This window comes from Acipenser ruthenus, chromosome 8 (genome assembly GCF_902713425.1).
Source record: "Acipenser ruthenus chromosome 8, fAciRut3.2 maternal haplotype, whole genome shotgun sequence".
NCBI classification, from domain to species: Eukaryota; Metazoa; Chordata; class Actinopteri; order Acipenseriformes; family Acipenseridae; genus Acipenser; species Acipenser ruthenus.
The window spans coordinates 47,320,831-47,341,868 of NC_081196.1; the positions used below are offsets into that span (position 1 = coordinate 47,320,831).

General features: G+C 37.8%; 2 protein-coding genes across 3 annotated transcripts in view; one reads left to right on the forward strand and one right to left on the reverse strand.

Annotated features, from left to right (window-relative positions):
* Positions 1 to 4,944, forward strand: part of LOC117406536 (nectin-1-like) — a gene marked incomplete at its 5' end in the record, with an annotated part of 36,036 nt that extends 31,092 nt beyond the window's left edge. Inside the window, 2 exons of the mRNA XM_034923047.2 lie at positions 830 to 854; positions 2,180 to 4,944. Of these exons, the coding sequence (XP_034778938.2) occupies positions 830 to 854; positions 2,180 to 2,254 (100 nt within the window). The remainder of the gene's footprint in view (positions 1 to 829; positions 855 to 2,179) is intronic.
* Positions 4,945 to 9,168: 4,224 nt separating this feature from the next.
* Positions 9,169 to 18,552, reverse strand: LOC117407373 (uncharacterized). 2 transcript variants are annotated; one of them, XM_059029119.1, is made up of 7 exons: positions 17,851 to 18,552; positions 17,370 to 17,451; positions 16,286 to 16,389; positions 15,358 to 15,696; positions 12,439 to 12,547; positions 12,192 to 12,234; positions 9,169 to 11,293 (listed from the first exon to the last, which is right to left on the reverse strand). In XM_059029119.1, the coding sequence occupies exons 1-7, from the start codon at positions 18,065 to 18,067 to the stop codon at positions 11,192 to 11,194; spliced, it is 996 nt and encodes a 331-aa protein (XP_058885102.1). In that variant the 5' UTR covers positions 18,068 to 18,552; the 3' UTR covers positions 9,169 to 11,191. The 2 variants fall into 2 exon arrangements, with proteins under 2 accessions (XP_058885102.1, XP_034778259.2); XM_034922368.2 differs by lacking the exon at positions 17,851 to 18,552 and having other exon boundaries at positions 17,370 to 17,709.
* Positions 18,553 to 21,038: the final 2,486 nt, after the last annotated feature.

Sequence of the window (21,038 nt, forward strand, 5' to 3'; positions counted from 1 at the left end):
TATACAAATAAAACCCTATAATCTTTACATCATTTAAATTCTCAATTTTGTTTTCAGAAGGAAAAATTTGTGCACATTATGTTGCTTGAATTACAATTCATTATAAAGATGATATTGGACACAGTTGTTCCTTCTGTTGTGGCAGCGCTCCAGATAAGCTGTGTGCTGGGTGTTTCACACATTTAAAAAAATTGCTACACAGCTTACATTTGCATGTTAAATGTTCTGTTTCTGTGTTTATTTGCTTCACAGCCCAGTATGTACATTGAAAGCACTGGTGACCTGAAGGTAATGTTGCATTTTACTCACCCAAAATACATTTTACTCAAATAGTGTCTAAATTGTTGAGTAAATTACTCATGACCCAAAACCTTATCTGGAGTGCTGGGTTGTGGTGCAAATAAAATAACACATTTTAAAGTGTCTGTAAAATTCCACATGCCTGTTGAGGTTTGATCTGAAACATGCTTAATGTTCTTAATAATGCTGCCACTATGTATTCTAGGTGTTAATTCTTTGAGGGGTAGGTCATCGTTGGATTTTTAAAAACAATCTTACAAGACCAGGGAATCCACCTGGATTGCATCAGCCACTTGCTTTTAGGCTTAATTTCAGATCACCACGGGGGCTGATGCAGTCCAGAGTGTTTCCTCAGTGCTGTAAAAAGTTTAAAAAAAAACCATCTGTGGCTTATCTGTGTGAGGTATCAGTCTCTTAATTTGCTATTATTTATTTTATTTTATTTTTTTCAAAATGAAAATAACTTCTTTTTTTTTTTTAAACTCATTTTTAAATAACATACTTATATTTCTTTCCATGTTTATTACAGTGTTCAGTTCAGAAGAAACAGGCAGGTAAAGATATTTAGCCTTTTTCACATATCAAACCCAGGACTGGAAGACTAACAAGGATGAGCAATACTTGAAGATAATATCCTTAAGGAATGGAAAGACGACAAGTGTTGAATTGACAACTGAACTGGCAGAAGGCACAGGTATCATTGTCCATCCATTAGTCCATTAGTCCATCCATTAGTCCATCCATTAGTCCAACATCCATTATCCAACAGTCCAAAACACATAGTCCAATTTCTGTGTTGTGCATATTTTAGCCTTTTAGTCTTGTTCCCCTTTCTTAACAGAGGTATTCTTACTGCAACACATCCTTTAAGTCCTGATTTCAAGAGTGACCTTCGTACTGTTGATGGATGGACAACGACACCTGTTCCTCCTGCCAGTTCTGTTGTCAATTCAACGCTTGTCTTCTTTATATTCCTTAAGGATATTATCTTCAAGTATTGCTCATCCTTGTTAGATAGTTTTTTGGGTCTTCCATTCCTGGGTTTGTCAATTACAGATGATGTTTCTCTGTACTTGTTGATTTATGCTTCAGATACCACACCTTGAAAATCGAGTGATGCAAGCTATTTCACTCAATGTTTTTCCTTCTTTATGCAAGTCAAGGTTGTTATAGTAGTAGAAAACACTAGTGGAGGCTTTGAGTAAATTGTTGATGCTCATTATGCATCCGAGTAGAAAAATGCAGCATTTCTAAGACTTTTGTACAGCAGTGTATATAGTAATGTACACTAGTTGCTAAAAATGTCAGTTTAAAAATGAAGGATCCCTTTGGTTGTATAGTATGTTGACTTAGTTACTATACTTTACTATTCAGGGATGTATAACAGTATGATCCTGGTTTTACGATGAGTTTAATAACACACACCTGAGCTTGTTACCTAACAATCATGGGTGAAGCTGCTATGCAATAGGAGTCTTATTTCCATCCCCACTACTGCAATAAAGCTGTGAAAATTATGACAGAAAAAGGCCTCAGATTGCAGTTTTATTTATCAAAAATCCTTGCATAATTTATGGATTTTAGATATTTGCAGAAAGAAAGGTGTGCTTTTTAACTTCTATTTTCATAAAGTCTGCAGTTCTCATGAGTGAAACAGAAAATTATATACAAAGTGAATCCAAACTGGAAGAATAGATTAGTTATGATTTTTCCTTCATAACAAGCTGCATTTTGCACAAAATGTGTTAACTGGTTTGTGGTGTCTTGTCACTATTGATAGGCAAATGTATATTATGTAAGACTGTCTAGAACATGAGTAAATAATTAGAATTATAATGTATGCACATATTGCGTTCTTATTTTGCATTCAAACCAACAGGATACTGGTGGTACTGAAAGTGATTCTATGACACAGGGAAGAGACCAAGGAAGAGAAGATGTTGACAGTGTTTGAAATGGGAGCAAAAGACTGCTCTGGAGGCAGTGTGGTCCAGTGGTTAAAGGAAAGGGCTTGTAACCAAGAGATCCCCGGTTCAAATCCCGCCTCAGCCACTGACTCATTGTGTGACCCTGAGCAAGTCACTTAACCTCCTTGTGCTCCGTCTTTCGGGTGAGATGTAATTGTAAGTGACTCTGAAGCTAATGCATAGTTCACACACCCTAGTCTCTGTAAGTCACCTTGAATAAAGGCGTCTGCTAAATAAACAAATAATAATAATAATAATAATAATAATAATAATAATAATAATAATAAAATAACACATATATATATATATATTATTGTGGTCGGTGCCGGATGTTAATATTAGACAATTATTGGTCTGGAGACTTTGTTTACAGTTCAGACAAACAGGCTTTTTATTATTGTTCTTTCAACACACAAAACAAATAAACAAAACAACACCTAATTTCACTTTAATACTTACTACACAATAGTACTTACCGTAACCCTGGTTCCCTGAAAGAGAAGACAACCACCAACCAATACTTTTGAGATATGCCTGTCTTAGGTAGATATCCACTGAGCATTTTATGTCAGAGTTGCCGATTAGGCCCCTCCGTGGAGTGACGTCCTCGGTCCTGCCTGCCGAGGGATTAAGTAGTCGCTCCACAGAGCTCACTTCCTCTTTTGCATCGAACCCGTGAATGCAAGTGATGCGACCTTGCAAGGTTTGGTGGTCGTCTTCTCTTTCAGGGAAACAGAGTTACGGTAAGTAACCTAACGTTCCCTTTCAATTCGAAGACGACCACCAACCATTACTTTTGGGAAAGTATACTGGAGCCGTCGCGAGGACCTGCCTAAGGCAGGCATATCCCAAAAAGCATTGGTTGGTGGTCGTCTTCGAATTCAAAGGGAACAAAGGGACAGCTAAGGCATTTTCCTGTAACAAAAAAACTACAGTTTCAAAAGTTGTAATTCACACAACAGTAAAGATTTTCTTTCTCCTTTCTCCTATACACTCTACATTCTACATATACTACACACTATACCGTAGCACCCACACATTCCCAGCTATGCCAGTTTAATACATTTTGGGGTACAAAAGTGGCTTTTTTGTGCTCAACATAATTTTAGATATTTTATTTAACATCATGTAATCAAACTACAAAATGATATTGCAAAAGTACTGGAAGCCATAATCGTAGTACAGTATTTCACGTTACATTTTGAAGTGTCACATTTAAAAATGTGTGTCATTTTCTCATTAACACTAGAACCGCCACTGTAGTCATTTTGATGGTTTTCACTTTTAAAATGTAAATGACTCTGTGTGTTAAAGATCCACGGTATTAAATATACTGACGGCATTAAAGTCAGAATCGCAAAAATAAAAAAGTTATGAGCACTTCTACCTAGAACCACCAAAAGTAGTCATTTTGACTGTTTGTTACAATACATGCTTTTATTGTTAGTATAACCTACAACACGCTATTTTTTATATGTATACAAGTCAGTTTGTTGTTATTATTTATTTCTTAGCAGATGCCCTTATCCAGGGCGACTTACAGTTGTTACAAGATATCACATTATTTTTACATACAATTACATTATTTTTACATACAATTACATCATTTTTTACACATTATTTTTACATACAATTACCCATTTATACAGTTGGGTTTTTACTGGAGCAATCTAGGTAAAGTACCTTGCTCAAGGGCACAGCAGCAGTGTCCCCACTTGGGATTGAACCCACGACCCTCCGGTCCAGAGTCCTAACCACTACTCCACACTGCTGCCCCTCTCCACACTGCTGCCCCTCCGCTTATCTGTACCTCCGCTGAGTTTACAGCAGTATGTATTTGAATAGAATATTGCTCTTGATATGTGTTATCCAAATCTCTATTGTAATCATATCAATTCCTTGCCGTCTGGCTGTCTACATGAGCATATATAGTCTGCTGTCTTATAATATTACTATTACAAGAATTGTTCGAGAAATCTTTATTTTTGCATTTTGAGAGCAACTACAGATAGATTTGCCTTGGCATCAGAAATTTAGAACTTCATTGAAAACAGTGTTGCCTGTTTCAAGCTAAACATAAAACATTACATGGACAAGCAGCTGTTTCCGACAAAAGCACGGTGTTGCTGGACAAACAAACCTGTCACGTTTGGGATCAAGTTTTGGCTGGCAGCGGACCATATCCCTACCCCTACCTGTGCAAAGATGAAACTCGCCCAGCTGGTCAGAGACTGGGTGACGTAACTGTGCTCAGGAAAAGAGAGAAATGTTACCTATATATTGTGAGGAAGCAGGTGGAGTGGGACAGCAGGGAGGGGGTTAAAACCTCCCTGCGAGAGAGAAAAGATGTGCGAATGCACTTATTGTTAATTGTTTTATTAGTGATTATCCGCACCTGAGCGTTATTGGGCAGTTAAAAGGAGAGCAGGCAGTCTGCTCGAGGCTGCTGAGGAGAAGGACATGGAAAGGAGTACTCTGTCCTAGCAGTCCTAATGTAAGTCCTGTGCTGTGTTGAGCTGTGTGAAGCGTGTGTTTTGGTTGCTACGGGTAAACGGGGTATCCGTCCCGTGTTAGGAAGGGCGTTCCTGTATGTTTAGTTAGTGCTCGTATAAGAGCTAGGTGTTTGTTTTGTGTTTTTGTTTGTTTTATTAAAAGTGCGCGGAAGCGCTGAACGCTATTTCTGTGTCTGGGTCAATTCTTAAAGGGGCAACGAACCCGAGAAGGTGAATTCTTTTACATATGGTACCAGAAGTGTGGGTGCCCCTACGACCCAGTAAAAGAAAAAAATGGATTTTAAGGAATTGATCGAGGAGATCAAAAGAAACACCGCTGCTCAAGTAGAACAGACAAAGAAGTGGAGACAGGAGTTGGGGCTACCGGATCCGGAGCCGACGGAGCTGGACCTGCTGCTCCAAAGGTGGGAGCAGGCAGGGGGTGCCCCACTGACTCAAGCCCCGGAGCCCAGAGGGGAGGAGCTGCCGCTGCCGGAGCCCAGAGAGGAGGAGCCGCCGCTTCCGGAGCCCAGAGGGGAGGAGCCGGAGCCCGGGGAGGAGGTGGAAAGCATACCTCCACCACAGCCCTGACCACCACCCCTACAGTCCAGTTCGGCGCCGCTGCGTCCAGTCCCTCACCCCTTGCTCCGGGACACCCTGTCGGTCTTCCTGGACCTCCCTGTGCTGGACCTGGAGCCCAGGGGTCTGCAGCACTGGCCACAGCTCTGCCCCTGGTTACCTGCTCCGCTCTTCCCGAGCACCCAGACGTCGCTGGGCTGCTGCCAGACGTCACTGTCGCTCCCCCTGTTCGCTGCTTCACTCCCCCTGGGTGGTCGGGCATCACTGCGCCAGTCCCCAGGGGAAGACCTGTGTCCACTGCGGCATCCTCCAGTGCCCCGGCCTACGCTTCGGTCGGCCCTGTTAGCCCGGTGGGGTCCCGTGTCGCCGGTTTGTGGTCCCTTCCTGGCAGCGCCGAAAGGACCGACCCATCCTCAAGCCCGTCCGTGGAAGAGGGCGGCAATGGACATTGCTGGACTTGAGGCTGGGTGGTTGTGTTTTAGGGGAGGAGGTGGCCGTCTCGTGGCCTGTGTCTTGAAAAGACAAGGGGGGGGATGTGTGAGGAAGCAGGTGGAGTGGGACAGCAGGGAGGGGGTTAAAACCTCCCTGCGAGAGAGAAAAGATGTGCGAATGCACTTGTTGTTAATTGTTTTATTAGTGATTATCCGCACCTGAGCGTTATTGGGCAGTTAAAAGGAGAGCAGTCAGTCTGCTCAGGGGCTGCTGAGGAGAAGGACATGGAAAGGAGTACTCTGTGTCCTAGCAGTCCCAATGTAAGTCCTGTGCTGTGTTGAGCTGTGTAAAGCGTGTGTTTTGGTTGCTACGGGTAAACGGGGTATCCGTCCCGTGTTAGGAAGGGCGTTCCTGTATGTTTAGTTAGTGCTCGTATAAGAGCTAGGTGTTTGTTTTGTGTTTTTGTTTGTTTTATTAAAAGTGCGCGGAAGCGCTGAACGCTATTTCTGTGTCTGGGTCAATTCTTAAAGGGGCAACGAACCCGAGAACGTGAATTCTTTTACAATATATATATATATATATATATATATATATATATATATATATATATATTGTGAGACAGCAGGGAGGGGGTTAAAACCTCCCTGAAGAAGAAAAGAAGAAAAAAAATGCACCTTGTTCTTTGATTGTGTTGTCTTATTGTTTTGTTTAATTGTTTTGCCTTTTAGTTAATCATTTGTTAATTGTTTTATTATTAATTATCCCCTGCACCTGGTAGCTATTGCTAAAGTGGGACCAGGTGCAGGGTATTTAAGAGGAGCAGTCAGTCTGCTCAGGGCTGCTGAGTAGAAGGAAGCAGAAGAGAGGTGCTCTGCTTCCGAGCAGTCATTGAACAGTAAGTGCTGGAGACCTGCGTGTTTTGTTTTGTTTTGTTTTGTTTGTGGTGTCAGGTAAACGGCTTAGCCGTCCTGCAAGTCAGTTAGGGAATAACCTGTATAGTTAGCGCTCCAAGAGGAGCTAGTGAAATTAAATAAAATGGTTTGCTTTGCTTTGAACACCAAATGTTAGTTAACAAAAATGAGCAACCATAAGTACAAATGACATTATATACAGTTATTTTTATTTATTATCATAATGTGAAATTGAAATCTGATGCGCATGTTAAAAGTTCAAGTCCTTTGCGTTATTTCCTTTTTTGTTTTTAATCGGAAGTGTTCTAAACTGTTTTTTTTTTTTTTTTTTTTTTTTTTTTTTTTTTGCACAACAGTGTATTTGGTTATTGGATCTTCTGTTTTTTTTAAAAAAAAGATTGTTTTTTTTTTTTTCGAAAATAAAACGTCAATGCATTAATAAGAAATCAGGTTGCCAACTGCACCACTGTGACTACTCACCTTAAAAAAAAAAGTTACCATTTCCACTATCTCCCGAAAAAAAATCCTACGCCACTGTTGCCAGGGTTTATTATTTAAAAATACATAAGTGTGCAGTTTATTTCAAACTTTCAAAACTTAATAATATAACCAGAGTCTAAGACCCTTCACCGTTATATTTGTTCTCGTGTGAGACTTTCACTTTTTCAGTCAGCGAAAATATGAGCTAAAAATGGAGTGAATTTGTGCCCTGTTAAAATGGCAAAAAGACAGCTACGTTTTGAGTTTTTCTACAACAAAAGGCTAAACCACCAACGCCAGAGACATCAACAGAAACCGAACGTGGCTCTTCTATAGTTTAGAATGTTAACAGCACGAGAGTGTGACGATCCTTCCATTTCAAACACTCAGGTTAGTGCAGGTGCAGCTGCCTGTCGATAAGAGACCCTTGCCTGTAAAGTGTTTGCAGCTCTCGTGATTGTGACAATCTGGCGTAGAACTGTTTGTGATGAAAGTAATGTTAGAAAGCTAGCTTAATATTTACATAAAAATGGTTAAAATCAGGCATCGGGTTTGAGCACAGTTTTTTTTTGGGGGTGGGTGGACTGTGCCCCACCAGTTTTTCAAGCCACGAGTCGCCAGTGAGTGCAAGTGACAAAACCGAAACTGTGTTTTTCTTTATACACGACGTTTTAAACCACATAACATCGTTCTACTCTACTAGCGAATCAACCTATACAAAATAATCTTAAGAACATGTTCATATTAATGTAAGGTAATTAGGTAATGACCACATTCCCCACGTGGTTGTTGGCGGGGATAACCTGGAGCCCAGTGAAAGGTACCTATAGTTTGTGACTTGGTTTTAACCGATTTGTGACTTGTTTATTTATTATTGGTTTTAATAAATGTGCGCAGACTAGAGCTTTAACTGCAACTTCCTGACTTTTGTCTTCTTCCTGGTGGTAACCAGCCTTGCTGCCATGCTACCATTTCACAGGGTGGAGCAGCAAACAGGATCAAAATGGCTGCTATTTGTGGATAATAAAATGGATTATGGCATGAGCCAATCATGTATATCCAGCTGTACATTAGCTCACAATGCAGAAAATGTCCTCACTGCGCTGAAGTGATATTTAAAAAAATAAAAACAAAGATTGACAGGGTAACAAGCAAATGTATCATAAAATAGGTTTCCAAATTCTGTAGCCCCAAGTTGCCAACACACTTAAACTCCACACAAAAAACATGACATAGACACATTATTCAGAGTTTGTTTACATATTTTACATTTATCTACAGGCATTGGACCTGTTGTATAAAATGTATTTTAATGAGCATGTCTTCTGTAGTCAACATGATACTTAGAAGTCTGTCAGCTTTTGTAACAGAAAAAAAGAAAAACCGTGGCTGTGTTTAATGAATAGACCACCTTTGTTCATGCAACAAGGTCCCTCTGTTCTCTCATATGTATTCATTTGCCTTAATTTACATGCAGTCAGTAATATGCTAATGTTTAACCAGAAAATGGATGGAAACTTCTGTTTTATTGGATCATGATATGAGGAACACTTTTTTAAAAATAATATTTTATTACATCTATCTTTGCACTCCAGTAAAGGTTTTATATATATATATATATATATATATATATATATATATATATATATATATATATATATATATATATATAATTTTTTACAGAAATATGTATTAATTTTATATTATGGGACTAAAACAGAATCTGAAAAATACATTAGCGAAATGAGAGTCTCTGAAGGTGGGGTCACCCCCAGTCCCAGGTATAGGCACTTTGGATTCTCTGTGCACGTTTAAGACAGTGTAAAGCTAGGTAACATCAGACTGAGAAAAATGCTAATAACTAAACACTGGAGCAGAATCTATCTAGACCCATTCATATAAGTGCTGTTTCATGCATTACAGTAGCCTACCTCCGCTGTGCTTTACAGTGGAATTTAGGATCATGGTTTTTCAGTATTTATTTTTTATTTAGCATTTTTATTGAACAATCATTTTACATTTAGTACTGCATGTGGGTGCATTCAAAAAGGAGAAGGACAATTGGAATAGCTAGCGGTAACACATTAATTTTTGATAAGCATGCGGTCAATGGCACGTCAACCCATCTGTTTTTGTTAATGTTTACAGTACTTTCTTTGGGGGTGGAACAGCAAACAGGATACAGATGGCTGCTATTTGTAGATCACAAGGGATATCTTATAGATTATAACATGAGACAAAATCAATTATTCCCAGCGGTACATTAGTTCAGAATCAGAGTGCAGTCAATAATTGGCTAATGTTTAACAAGAACATTTATGGAAGCATCTGTTTTGTGTGGTCATGACAACCTGTGGAAATTAAATGGAACTATATTGACATATTAACTGATTCAGTGTTTTTTTTTTTGTTTGTGTTTGTGTGTGTGTGTGTGTGTGTGTGTAAAGGAGCTTGGCCGTTATTTCTCTAAATTTAAAATGGCAATGTCAGGGTTAATTGAAAAAGGTTATAAACTAGAGGAGGCTGTTCGGCCCATCTTTCTTGCTTGCTTGGTTGTTAGTAGCTTATTGATCCCAGAATCTCATCAAGCAGCTTCTTGAAGTATCCCATGGTGTCAGCTTCAACAACATTACTGGGGAGTTGGTTCCAGACTCCCACAATTCTCTGGGTAAAAAAGGGCCTCCTATTTTCTGTTTTGAATGCCCCTTTATCTAATCTCCATTTGTGACCTCTGGTCCTTGTTTCCTTTTTCAGGTTGAAAAAGTCCCCTAGGTCGACATTGTCAATACCTTTTAGAATATTGAATGATTGAATCAGATTGCCACGTAGTCTTCTTTGTTCAAGACTGAATAGATTCAATTCTATTAGCCTATCTGCATACGACATGCCTTTTAAACCCGGGATAATTCTGCTCGCTCTTTGCACTCTTTCTAGAGCAGCAATGTCCTTTTTGTAGCGAGGTGACCAGAACTGAACACAATATTCTATATGAGGTCTTTGCATTGTAATGCACTGTAAAGTTTTAGCATTACTTCCCTTGATTTAAATTCTACACTTTTTACTGTATATCCGAGAATTTTCTTGGCCTTTTTTTTTTTTTTTTATCGCTTCCCCACATGTAGATGAAGACATGTCTGAGTCAACATAAACTAGATCTTTTTCAGAGATTCTTTCTTCAATTTCAGAGTCTCCCATATGATATTTATAATGCACATTTTTATTGCCTGCGTGCACTACCTTGCATGTTATTTGCCATGTGTCTGCCCAGTTCTAAATGCTGTCTAAATCATTTTGAATGACCTTTGCTGCTGCAACGTTGTTTGCCACTCCTCCTATTTTTGTGTCGTCTGCAAATTTAACAAGTTTGCTTACTATACCAGAATCTAGGTCATTAATGTAGATTAGGAAGAGCAGAGGAATACTGATCCCTGTGGTGCTCCACTGGTTACCTCGCTCCAGTTTGAGGTTTCTCCTCTAATGGGTACTTTCTGTTTTCTACATATTAACCACTCCCTAATCGATGTGTATTATTATAGTTATCTTATTATAGTTTACATAGAAGTCAGGCTAATTCGTCTGTAGTTACCTGGTTCGGTTTTGTCTCCCTTTTTGTGGATCGGTATTATGTTTGCAACTATCCAGTCTGTTGGTACAACCCCTGTCTCAAGAGACTGTTGCATAATCTTAGTTGGCAGTTTGAAAGTAACTTCTTTCATTTCTTTGAGTACTATTGGGAGGATCTCATCCGGCCCAGGGGATTGGTTTATTTTAAGAGCTCCTAGTCCCTTTTAACACTTCTGCCTCTTTTATACTAAAGTTATTTAAAACTAGATAGGAACAGGTCAACATGTGGGGCATGTTATCCATATCTTCCTTTGTAAAAACTTGGGTTCAAGGTCTTTGCAAAGAAATGACAATGCTGTACATATTTTTTGTTATTGAATTTGTTTTAAAATATTTAATAATTTTAATATATTTATTTTTGGGTGGGGGTTGGGGTTTAAAACTGAGAAGACAAAAAGAATAATATTTATTTCCTTGACCTATGTAAGTACATTTTTTGTTGTTGTGAGTTGTTTGATTTCAGTGTAAGGCTATTGACGTAGTAATCACTCTGGGAACCAGTCTGCAGCTGAAAATAAAGTACATGCAGATATTTCAATATCATGTGACTTTCAGGCAGCATACTACTGGAACAAAGTCAGCTGGACATAAAAATGAGTTCTATAATGTACATTAAACTGATTTGTGTTCAACAAGAACATATGGGTACAAGTAGTTAAAATACTATACCCTGGTACCTGGCTTTCTCTTCAACAGTTGCATTTTATTGCTTGTTTTAAACACCTTCTTTGAGACATTTTGCAAGCAGCAGATAGCAAGCACACTTTACCCAGCCTGGCCCTAACATAAGCTCAGATGCAGATTTGCATTTGCTGTACAGTATATTGTCAAAATATGACCACTGTCATCACAACATTGATATTTTTGGGATAAGTGGTCCTGCTTCCATTCCCAACCCCCCTCCCTTCTCTATTGCCTCATGTTGCTTTCCCATGTAAGTGGATATTCCATGTAAATGATCATGTCAATAATCTAATGAATTTGAAGTTCTGATGAATGTCACAGATAAGCTGCTTTTGGGCTGAGTATGTCAGCAATGACCCAATCTAGTCTATCCTAGCCAGAGCTGGTGGTTTGCTAGTTTTCAGTTGGTCATCTTGGCTGAGGGTGAAGAGATTGTTAATTTTTTTTTTTGTTCACTTCCCCAGTGGACCAGTGTTATAATTGTACAAACTACAACAGCAGTCTCCACAAACAGCACTTTTTGTGTTTTAAATGAAAACCAAACAGGTAATCGTGTGATCTGATTAATGTATGTATATGAACTACGGTATACCTGAATCGTAGATTTTTAGAAATTATTACAATACATACTCAGTGCATATAAAAATCCTACTGCAAACACCCTTTATCAATAGCATTTAGAATAAGCATGTGAAAGTATCGCTTGCAAGGTTTATAATTACCGGTCTGTTTTCCGTCTTCCTTTTGTTTTCAGTTTTCAGACATCTGAAGTTTATTGATGAAAATACATATTAAAATGAGGTTTATTAAGTAATAAAATCAAACAGGTTACTACAATTTAACGGGCTTGCAGTGTAATGTATGTAGGATACTTTTAGTATTTATCTTGGTATGGATCAGATTAAAAAAACTATTAACTGAAAAATATCAAAAGTATTTTACAGTTATGTATAGTAATATTCAACTCACAGTAGCTGTTTTTTGCATATACAAGTCAGGATCCCACAAAGGATTACTGCAGTGGAAGCAAACACAATGGAGATGATGATGACAATGTTAACTGGTTGTGTCACAGGATCTAAAACAAACAACAACAACAAAAAAACAATCATTAGAAAGCATCACACAGTACTTTACTTCTCTGCTGCAACAGGACTGGTGTGTTCTAAACGGAGACTAAGACAATCAGGTAAAGACAGATGTATTACTATTGACATTGCCAGTTTGAATTTCAATACATGCAGCACTGTACTTCCATTTAGTATATAATAAGCTTGTATATTCACTCAGTACATATCAGTCGGTTGAAAAAAGTGTATGGTTCTGCTCCATAATTTGCATAGAATAAGCCTGTTTAAAAAAAAGTAAAATCAAGATCAAGATGTTTATAAATGCAAATACAATAACAGAAAAAGAATATTGCTAACAGAATGTGGGCATGGATGATAAGGATAGCTATTCATAAAAGCTAGTACAACCAGGTGACTGATTTACACTGTACATGTAAAAGGTAAGTTTGACATTCGTACAGATATACATAAACACCAGATAGACATATACACTATGATTGTGATACTCTGAATAACTTGTGCTAGATCATTTCTAGATCTGTCATAACTAAATAAGCCCTTCTCTCAATATTTGTAAAAAATATTAGTGTGACATAAGGCAGGCAGCCAGCCTCTATGTACCCCCAGACTATGATACACTCAATAACTTGTGACAAAGTTTCTTGGAGGCTGTGTGGTCCAGTGGTTAAAGAAAAGGGCTTGTAACCAGGTGGTCCCCGGTTCAAATCTCACCTCGGCCACTGCCTCATTGTGTGACCCTGCTCCGTCTTTCGGGTGAGACGTAATTGTAAGTGACTCTGTAGCTGATGCATAGTTCACACACCCTAGTCTCTGTAAGTCGCCTTGGATAAAGGCATCTGCTAAATAAACTAATAATAATAATAATAATAATAAAGAATATCCTCAGCAAGTTTTAATTAGAATCGGACAAGGGGTTCTCTTGATGTATGCAAAACTCTAAAGTGTGGTACACATCCCAGTCACCAGGGATAGAGATTTTAAAGGTGTAACAAGCTGGGACAAATATATTTGAATGAGGCCAACATCTACTTTCATGCAAATATTCAAAGAAGTCAGAAACTTGATTTGACCTGTAAAGAATGTGTTTGCTTTATTAGTGGTTTTGTAAATGCCTGTACCATGACTATTGATCACTATACACAAAGTATTACAGCTCACATCACCCATGGTAAAAAGGTTCATTTGTAACTGCACTGTTTTTGTTTTTTTTGTTTTTTTTTTAACTTTGTTCTTAATTTAGATCTGCCCTTCCTCTTAAAAAGCTGGTAATCATTCCCTAAGCAGTACAAAAAAAAAAAGAAAAAAAATTCCCAAATGTCTCTGCTTTCTTAGCATGGGGCTCCTCCTACAGGAGTGCTGTGGAAAATGTTCTTTGGTATAGTCAAAGGCTGCGTTCACGATACGCAGATTTTGCTAAGTCTGCGCAGATTCTGCACAGATTCATCGTCTGCGTGAACGCAGCCGGAAAAGACGTCACCAGGTCACGCATCCACGGGTTTAAAAGTCTGCACAACGGCACAGCTTCTCAAGAGGTCCTGCGCTGGAGCAGTCGGAGCTCAAAACAATAGACGTGCGTTGGTTGACAAAGAAGTGTGTAGGCAACCAGATACAATCCTCACTCCATGTGCTACTGCCACAGTCAGGGGGTGTGAATCGCCTTTGAGTCATGTCATGTAATTATTTAGAATGATTTGTAATACAAATTAAAATGATTTGACTCTTTTTCCACACAGTTATTATACTTTTCAAATATTCAGATATTTATTCTAAAGGTTTAAACATGTAAAAAAATAAAATAAAATAATGCTAAACGGTTAAAATGAACCTAAAACCGCTCTGTTATTTCCATCAGACGGTAATTGGTTGTTGATGAAAGGCTATCAGGGACAAGGAATAACCTACTTTCTAATTAAGGAGAATAAATCAGCTTTAATAAAAGGTAGTTGAAGTGAGATATGTGGCCGTATGTGCAAGTATTTGAACTATTTTTGTCCCAGATCAAAATACAGTACTGTCTAACAACCCCTTTGTGAGAGGGCGAGGGGGAATCCTGCCCGTTATAATACTCATTAATTTGTCTCACATCACAAAACATACGTTTATAGTATCTCCTTATAGCAGGGCCTGTTTCTACTATACATTTTCTGATCATGCTGTAAATTATGAAGCTGGTGGAGCACAAAGGGAACTTCGATTGCATCCACTTCTGCGATTAGAATTTCTCTCAACACCACCTAGATTTTGATTCTGCTCAGAACTGTTGTTCATCTACCAAAGCTGTCCACGCTCCGTCTGCACAGAGCGTGACGTTACGCGCAGACTCCCGTCTGCAAGCTAGCCCGCAAAAAAGTGTGGTGAGCGCACCCAGAGTTTCCAGTTCTGTCTTTTTACTGTCTGCTAGATGAGAGAGACTGGTTCAATAAACTCATACTAGCTGTGTTTTGCGGTTCAATTTAAGTTCTACAGTGAACCACATTAACTTACTTTCTGTTTGTTATCTCTGGGCTCCCATATAGTTGGTCGCTGTACAAATTAAAAGTTTAGTGGCAGATCATAATAGCATGGTACTGATTTACCCTGCATCAGTCTGGACTTATTTCCACTATATTTGAGGGATGTTGATGAAGAGGGGCAATTAATAACCCTTGAGAGAAAACGCCAGCAAGAATAATAATAATATACATTAGATTATGAAAACTTATTTAATGCTGTATACATGTTAGACCTGTGATTGTCCTGTTTTAAACAACTTGTAAATATGGAATCAACGAAACGGCATTTGTAGAAATCACTGTACCTTTTGTAACGAGCTCCCAATGCCTTTTCCAAACTCCGTTACTTGTTGTTGTTAAGCAGGTATAGTTCCCAGCATCAGAGTGTTGCAATTCAGAAATCCTTAAACTGAAGAGGTTCTCTGGAATGTGGAGAAGTGATATTCTTTGCTGTGTGTTATTAGGTCGATACGTTTCGTTCCCTGTTTTTTTATAACTCAGGATAATCTCAGGTTTACTCTGAGTCTCTTTTATCCAGGTTGCTTGAGTTGTTTCTCTCAGTGATTCATTTTTACACCGAAGAGTTACTATGGTTCCCACATCAGCAATAACAGAGATAGGTTCCTGTTTTAGAACGTCTGAATCTATGAAAAATAATTACGAAAATTATGTTATGCAAAAAAACAAAAAACAAACAAACAAAAAAACCTAACAATTTAGGTAAAGCATCTCTTTCACTTCAAGGAATTAATTGACTATAATGATTGATACAGTAATAGCCTTTTTTCAGTGTTTTGGGATTTTTCTATGGACCCCTACTAGTTGGAGCATTTGTTGGATAATAATAATAATAATAATAATAATAAATCTGCAAACAACTATACAGGCACTGACTGGTGCCGTAGAAACACTGTAGCATGTTGCTATATTTTAGCAGTGATTGATTCTAACTAAGATAAAAGAAAAAGCTCTAGATGATTAATTATTTCATTTGGCATGAGAAATCTAATAATGAAGTGCCCTGAGGGAATTCTATTCTTTCATAATATATATTACAACTACCAGCAGAACATTTATACTGTATGCTGGAGGGAGACACAAACCTATTTCATTAAAAGTGAGGAAAGGCATATGTTTTGAGTGATTTTTGAGACACATGTCTTAATTCTAACATTGTTTAGCCTTCTATCCAAAGCTATTGTAATAAAATAAAAAAAATAAAAACTCCTTAACCTGCCACAAATAAACAACTCCAAATGATCAAGCTCAATGTAATTCCTTTACAGTACAGCTTAGACAGCATCCTCTTCTCAGTCATGTCTTCATACAACTGTATTCTGTTGAGATAGAATAGAAGCGGGACTGGAAATGACACCTTGTTCAAACAACATTTGCTTTTTACTTTGAGTGTTTAAAGTTCAAATAAAATAAAATGTAGCTTCCACACTTGTTACCATGTAATTACAGCAGACAGTAAACGGTGTTCACTAAACCATTTCCATGTGCTGTAACTGCACAGCAGGCCCACCGAGAGGGCGGGGAGGACAGGGACATTCCCCCGGGGCCCAACGCCTCGAACAGGGACCAACACCCCGATGGGGGGCCCCAACGCCTCGAAGGGGGCCCAACGCCCTGATGGGGGGCCCTGATGAAGGGGGAACTTTTTTTTTTTTTAAATATATATAAAATATTTTAAAACAACTAGCCCTGCACAAGACCCTTTGCGTTCCCACCACCACATTAAAAAGAAAAACTCCAGTACTGCACACCAAGCCAATGTGCTTCTGTTGTGTAATGATTGTGTATCCAGGCGCTGTCAAACACTTCCTTTCACACAATAATTTGAACTTTCGCATTTCATATTTTACTACACCAAAAAGCGAAAAAAGGCAATTTTATGTATTTTTTAAAGACTTTTTAAAAACGTTAAAAGAACCCTAAAGTTGTACAATATATACCACAGTATGAATTATTCTATTATTAAGATCTATAATTTGCTCAAAACAAAGTGGTGCAGCAGTTTGTTAGAAAAATTGTATCTTGTAAAATAAATAAAGTACTTTCTTCAGCTGGTGGTAAACACAGTTAGAGAATGATCTGTTATATTGCTTAAAATACAAATATATTTACCAATACAGGCTATTAGTTAAGAGCAGAGATGAGTGGTTTATTTTTGGCATGGGATAAATAAAATAGTGTATAGCAACACCATTAAAATGTATTTTATCCTAAAAACTTATGTTATTTGATGTTAAGTAAGATTCCGATTAATGACTTACAAGTGGAGTTTGTACAAAAAACATATTTATTCACTTACCTAAAAAATAAAGTTTGAATACTGTAAATTGTGGGGCAGCAGCGGGACATACCAATCCTTCCCCAGGCTCTCAGTGGCCCTGCTGCACAGAAGTTAATATGAGCAGTAAGTGCAGGAACCATTAGTAATCCCCCAGTTGTTACCCTGTCATTACTTTGCTATTAATTCCCTGTAATCTAAAGTACTACCAGCATTTATATTTAAGTGATCAGCATTAAACAAATCAGTCGTCTGTGGGGTTGGCACTGTAGTGATTGAATCATCTAACATCCACCACAATGAAAAAAGTGCAAACAACAAGCCTTCTGACTTGTGCCTATCTACATCATTTCAAAATACAATATTCAATTCCACCGGAATTTAAGGCTTACAAAGCGAGGCAGAAAGTTTCTAAGATACATGTAAAATTCAGTTTGCTGTAAAATCTGCCAAAAGCAGAATGTGATCATTATCAAAAAAAAACCAAGGTGATTATACTCACATTTATTGTTTGGAGGGCTTCGCTGTCTTGATTTTTTTTCAAAAGTAAACTTCAATGACAAGAAAATGTCAATGATACATGGTTCATTCTTTGGTGAATATTGTAACAAGCCGTTATCTAGCACTGAATATTGTTTTAGATTATTCAAAAATCTTATACACTGTATACAATATTCCAACAATAGATAAACACGGTCCTCGTTGATAAAGTGTGTCATTCAAAACGGAAAGGACCAAACCTTATTTTTAGACTATGCAGTTTATTGACTGTGGTATGCTTGTTCACATGCTAAACAATCATAATCAGGAAGTAGGAGGAGTTAAAGGGAAGTAGCTTGTGTAAGCACATACTGATTTTGAAGTGAGTTCAAAGTTGTCACCTTATGTTGTTCAGTGTTTCCAGTTATTAACCTTATAAAACTGCTTATAATAATAAGAAGAAGAAGAATAATAATAATAATAGTAATAATAATGTGACAACACAAGGCCAATTGATAGCCCTCACATTGAGCATTCACAACAGTGAAATTAAATACAACAAACACACTTGATGAATGGTCACGCAGTGGAAAACTGAGGGAAAAAAAGATTCAACAAAAAAAGATTCAACAAAGAACAGGTTGTGTAAGAGTAGGAACATATCATTTATTTTGCCTTAAAAAAATTTGTAAATACAAAACATTTTGAATTGTAACATTATGAAAGAGGTAATGGCACAGTCCTGGGACACACACAGGCGGAGCGATGCTGTTGGTTATCAGGCAGCATTTTTCCGTAAATATCACTGGCAAAGCCTGGGACAGACATGTGTGGCGTGGCACAGCGTGGAAAAAGCAGCATTTTGCCGTGCATATCACTCCCCATTGATGAAAAAATACTGTAGCAGAAAGGTTTCACAGCGGAAGAAATTTACAACAGCAGAATATCGCTAGATCATATTTTGCAGCTGAGACCTTTTCCCTCAGTGGCACCTAGCTCTAACCAATCAGATGAGTGGTTTGGGACTGCATGCTACGTCATATCTGGATGAAAACTTCAGTGGAAAAATAGATCGAACTATTGCCCTAACATCCAAACACCAAAATGGTGATTAAAACGTCACTGTCACTGTTTTCTGACTCTGAAATTCCATCAAATTCAACTCGTCTAGTGCTTGAACTGCAGCTCCCTTGTCTCTGAGTCTCATTTCTGCCAATAGCATCCGGTCCCACAGCGCTATCCTGTCACAGTTTAACGAGTTTAAGGGCCGCAGTATTTTGATGTGGCACTGCTTTGATGATTCAATAAAACATTGTACAGTATATGTATTTTTAATTTGCTTCTTTACCTCCAAGACACCATTGGAAAAACACTTATGTTACAATTATGCAGCAGTCTGCAAACCAGACGCAGACAGAAAAAAACTTAGCTAACAATACAGTATGCAGTTGCAAAAAAAAGTTATGTATTTGTTTATTTATTTACTTATGCTGTATCAGCTATATGTAAACAAAATATATAAAGTCGTATTTAATATCCAACCTTGCCTCACTTATTTGCCTCATATATTTAATATGTACTGCAGACTCAGCCATAGTGTAAAATTAAATGCACCTCGGGAAAACTATTGTTACCGCCAGCGGCTTCGGGCATTATAGCCTCCTGTCGGTAACAATCGTCTTCCCTCGGGGCAATATATGTATATGTGTGTGTATATATATATATATATATATATATATATATATATATATATATATATATATATATATTATTATCACTTCAGTGATAGTAGGCTACTTGCTCACGTGCAACCCTGTTTGTTGTATTAATCTAATAACCCTGGCAAGTACAGCTGTGTTAAAAGTAAAACCTCGTAGCGACTTTATTTTCTCTACAATAGGAGGCTGTGTGGTCCAGTGGCTAAAGAAAGGTCCTTGTAACCAGGAGGTCCCCGGTTCAAATCCCACCTCAACCACTGACTCATTGTGTGACCCTGAGCAAGTCACTTAACCTCCTTGTGCTCCGTCTTTCGGGTGAGATGTAATTGTAAGTGACTTTGCAGCTGATGCATAGTTCACACACCCTAGTCTTTGTAAGTCACCTTGGATAAAGCCGCCTGCTAAATAAACAAATAATAATAATAATACAATATAAGTTTCGAATTGAGTTTGGCTCGGAGACTGCTGCCCCTGCACAGTTTCATCGCTAGGTGGGGCTGTTGTTTCAGCTTTGTAAAGATACATTCTGTGTGGGTCAGAAGTACTTTCAAGGTACAATACTCATCATTGTGTGTTATATAGTTTGGTTGGCTGGACCTCCTTGGCTTTGTGAAGGTTGAAGCACTGGTATATTCTGTTATATAAGACTATTCTTTGTAAATTACCCTCCACATATAAATGAATACTTTATAGTCGCTTTTGGTAACTACAATATTAGATCACATACATTTTTTAATTTTACAGTTCCTAAAGTGTGTACAGAGGCTGCTAAAAGATAATTTGCCTATTTTGCTTCTTGGTCTTGGAATGATTTACAATCTAAACTTAAGTTGCAGTCCCGAATAACTTCAGTACAATTTAAGAGTAAGCTGCACGATTATCTACTTGAGAGTTGTGCATGTTTTAAGTCGTTGAATAGACTTGTTGCTGTCTGTTACTATTTGATTGTTGACTGCTTCACTGATTGTTGACTGTATTATTATGATTTGTATTTCATTTTTGTGTCTGTGTTTTTGTACCGTGTTTTATTGTGTTGCTGCTGCCTTTCTTGGCTAGGTCCACTTGTAAAAGAGATTTTAATATCAATGTGCTTACCTAGTAAAATAAAGATTTTTTTTTTAAAAAAAACTCTCTAAATTGTTTTACAGCAACGGAAACACAAATAATGACATGCACATTGTAGTATCGGCCCATTTATAAACTCAACAGGCAAGGATTGCATTCTGCTACTCTTGCATACATACTTTTAGACTAGAGAGGTCTATATAGATAGAAAATATATTTAATATAAAGTATATATTTATTCCACAAGCGTGGGTGTATCTAGCATATGCTTACCATGACTAGTATGGCAAGCCAAATTATCATTTAGAGATATCTCTAATTGCATTTTAAGATATCTTGAAATATTTAGAGATATCTGTAAAACATTTCCAGATATCTCAAATTTAATTCCAGATATCTTTAATTGTGTGTTTTTAAGATATCTAAA

Coding starts and splice junctions, on each gene's coding strand:
- LOC117407373 (XM_059029119.1), bottom strand. CDS start 18,067: ATGACACACTTTATCAACGAGGACCGTGTTTATCTATTGTTGGAATAT. Junction 15,697..16,285: donor GAGTTGTTTATTTGTGGCAG/GTTAAGGAGTTT, acceptor TATTTTTCATAG/ATTCAGACGTTCTAAAACAG. Junction 11,294..12,191: donor GGAAGACGGAAAACAGACCG/GTAATTATAAAC, acceptor CTTTATTTTCAG/CTGCAGACTGGTTCCCAGAG.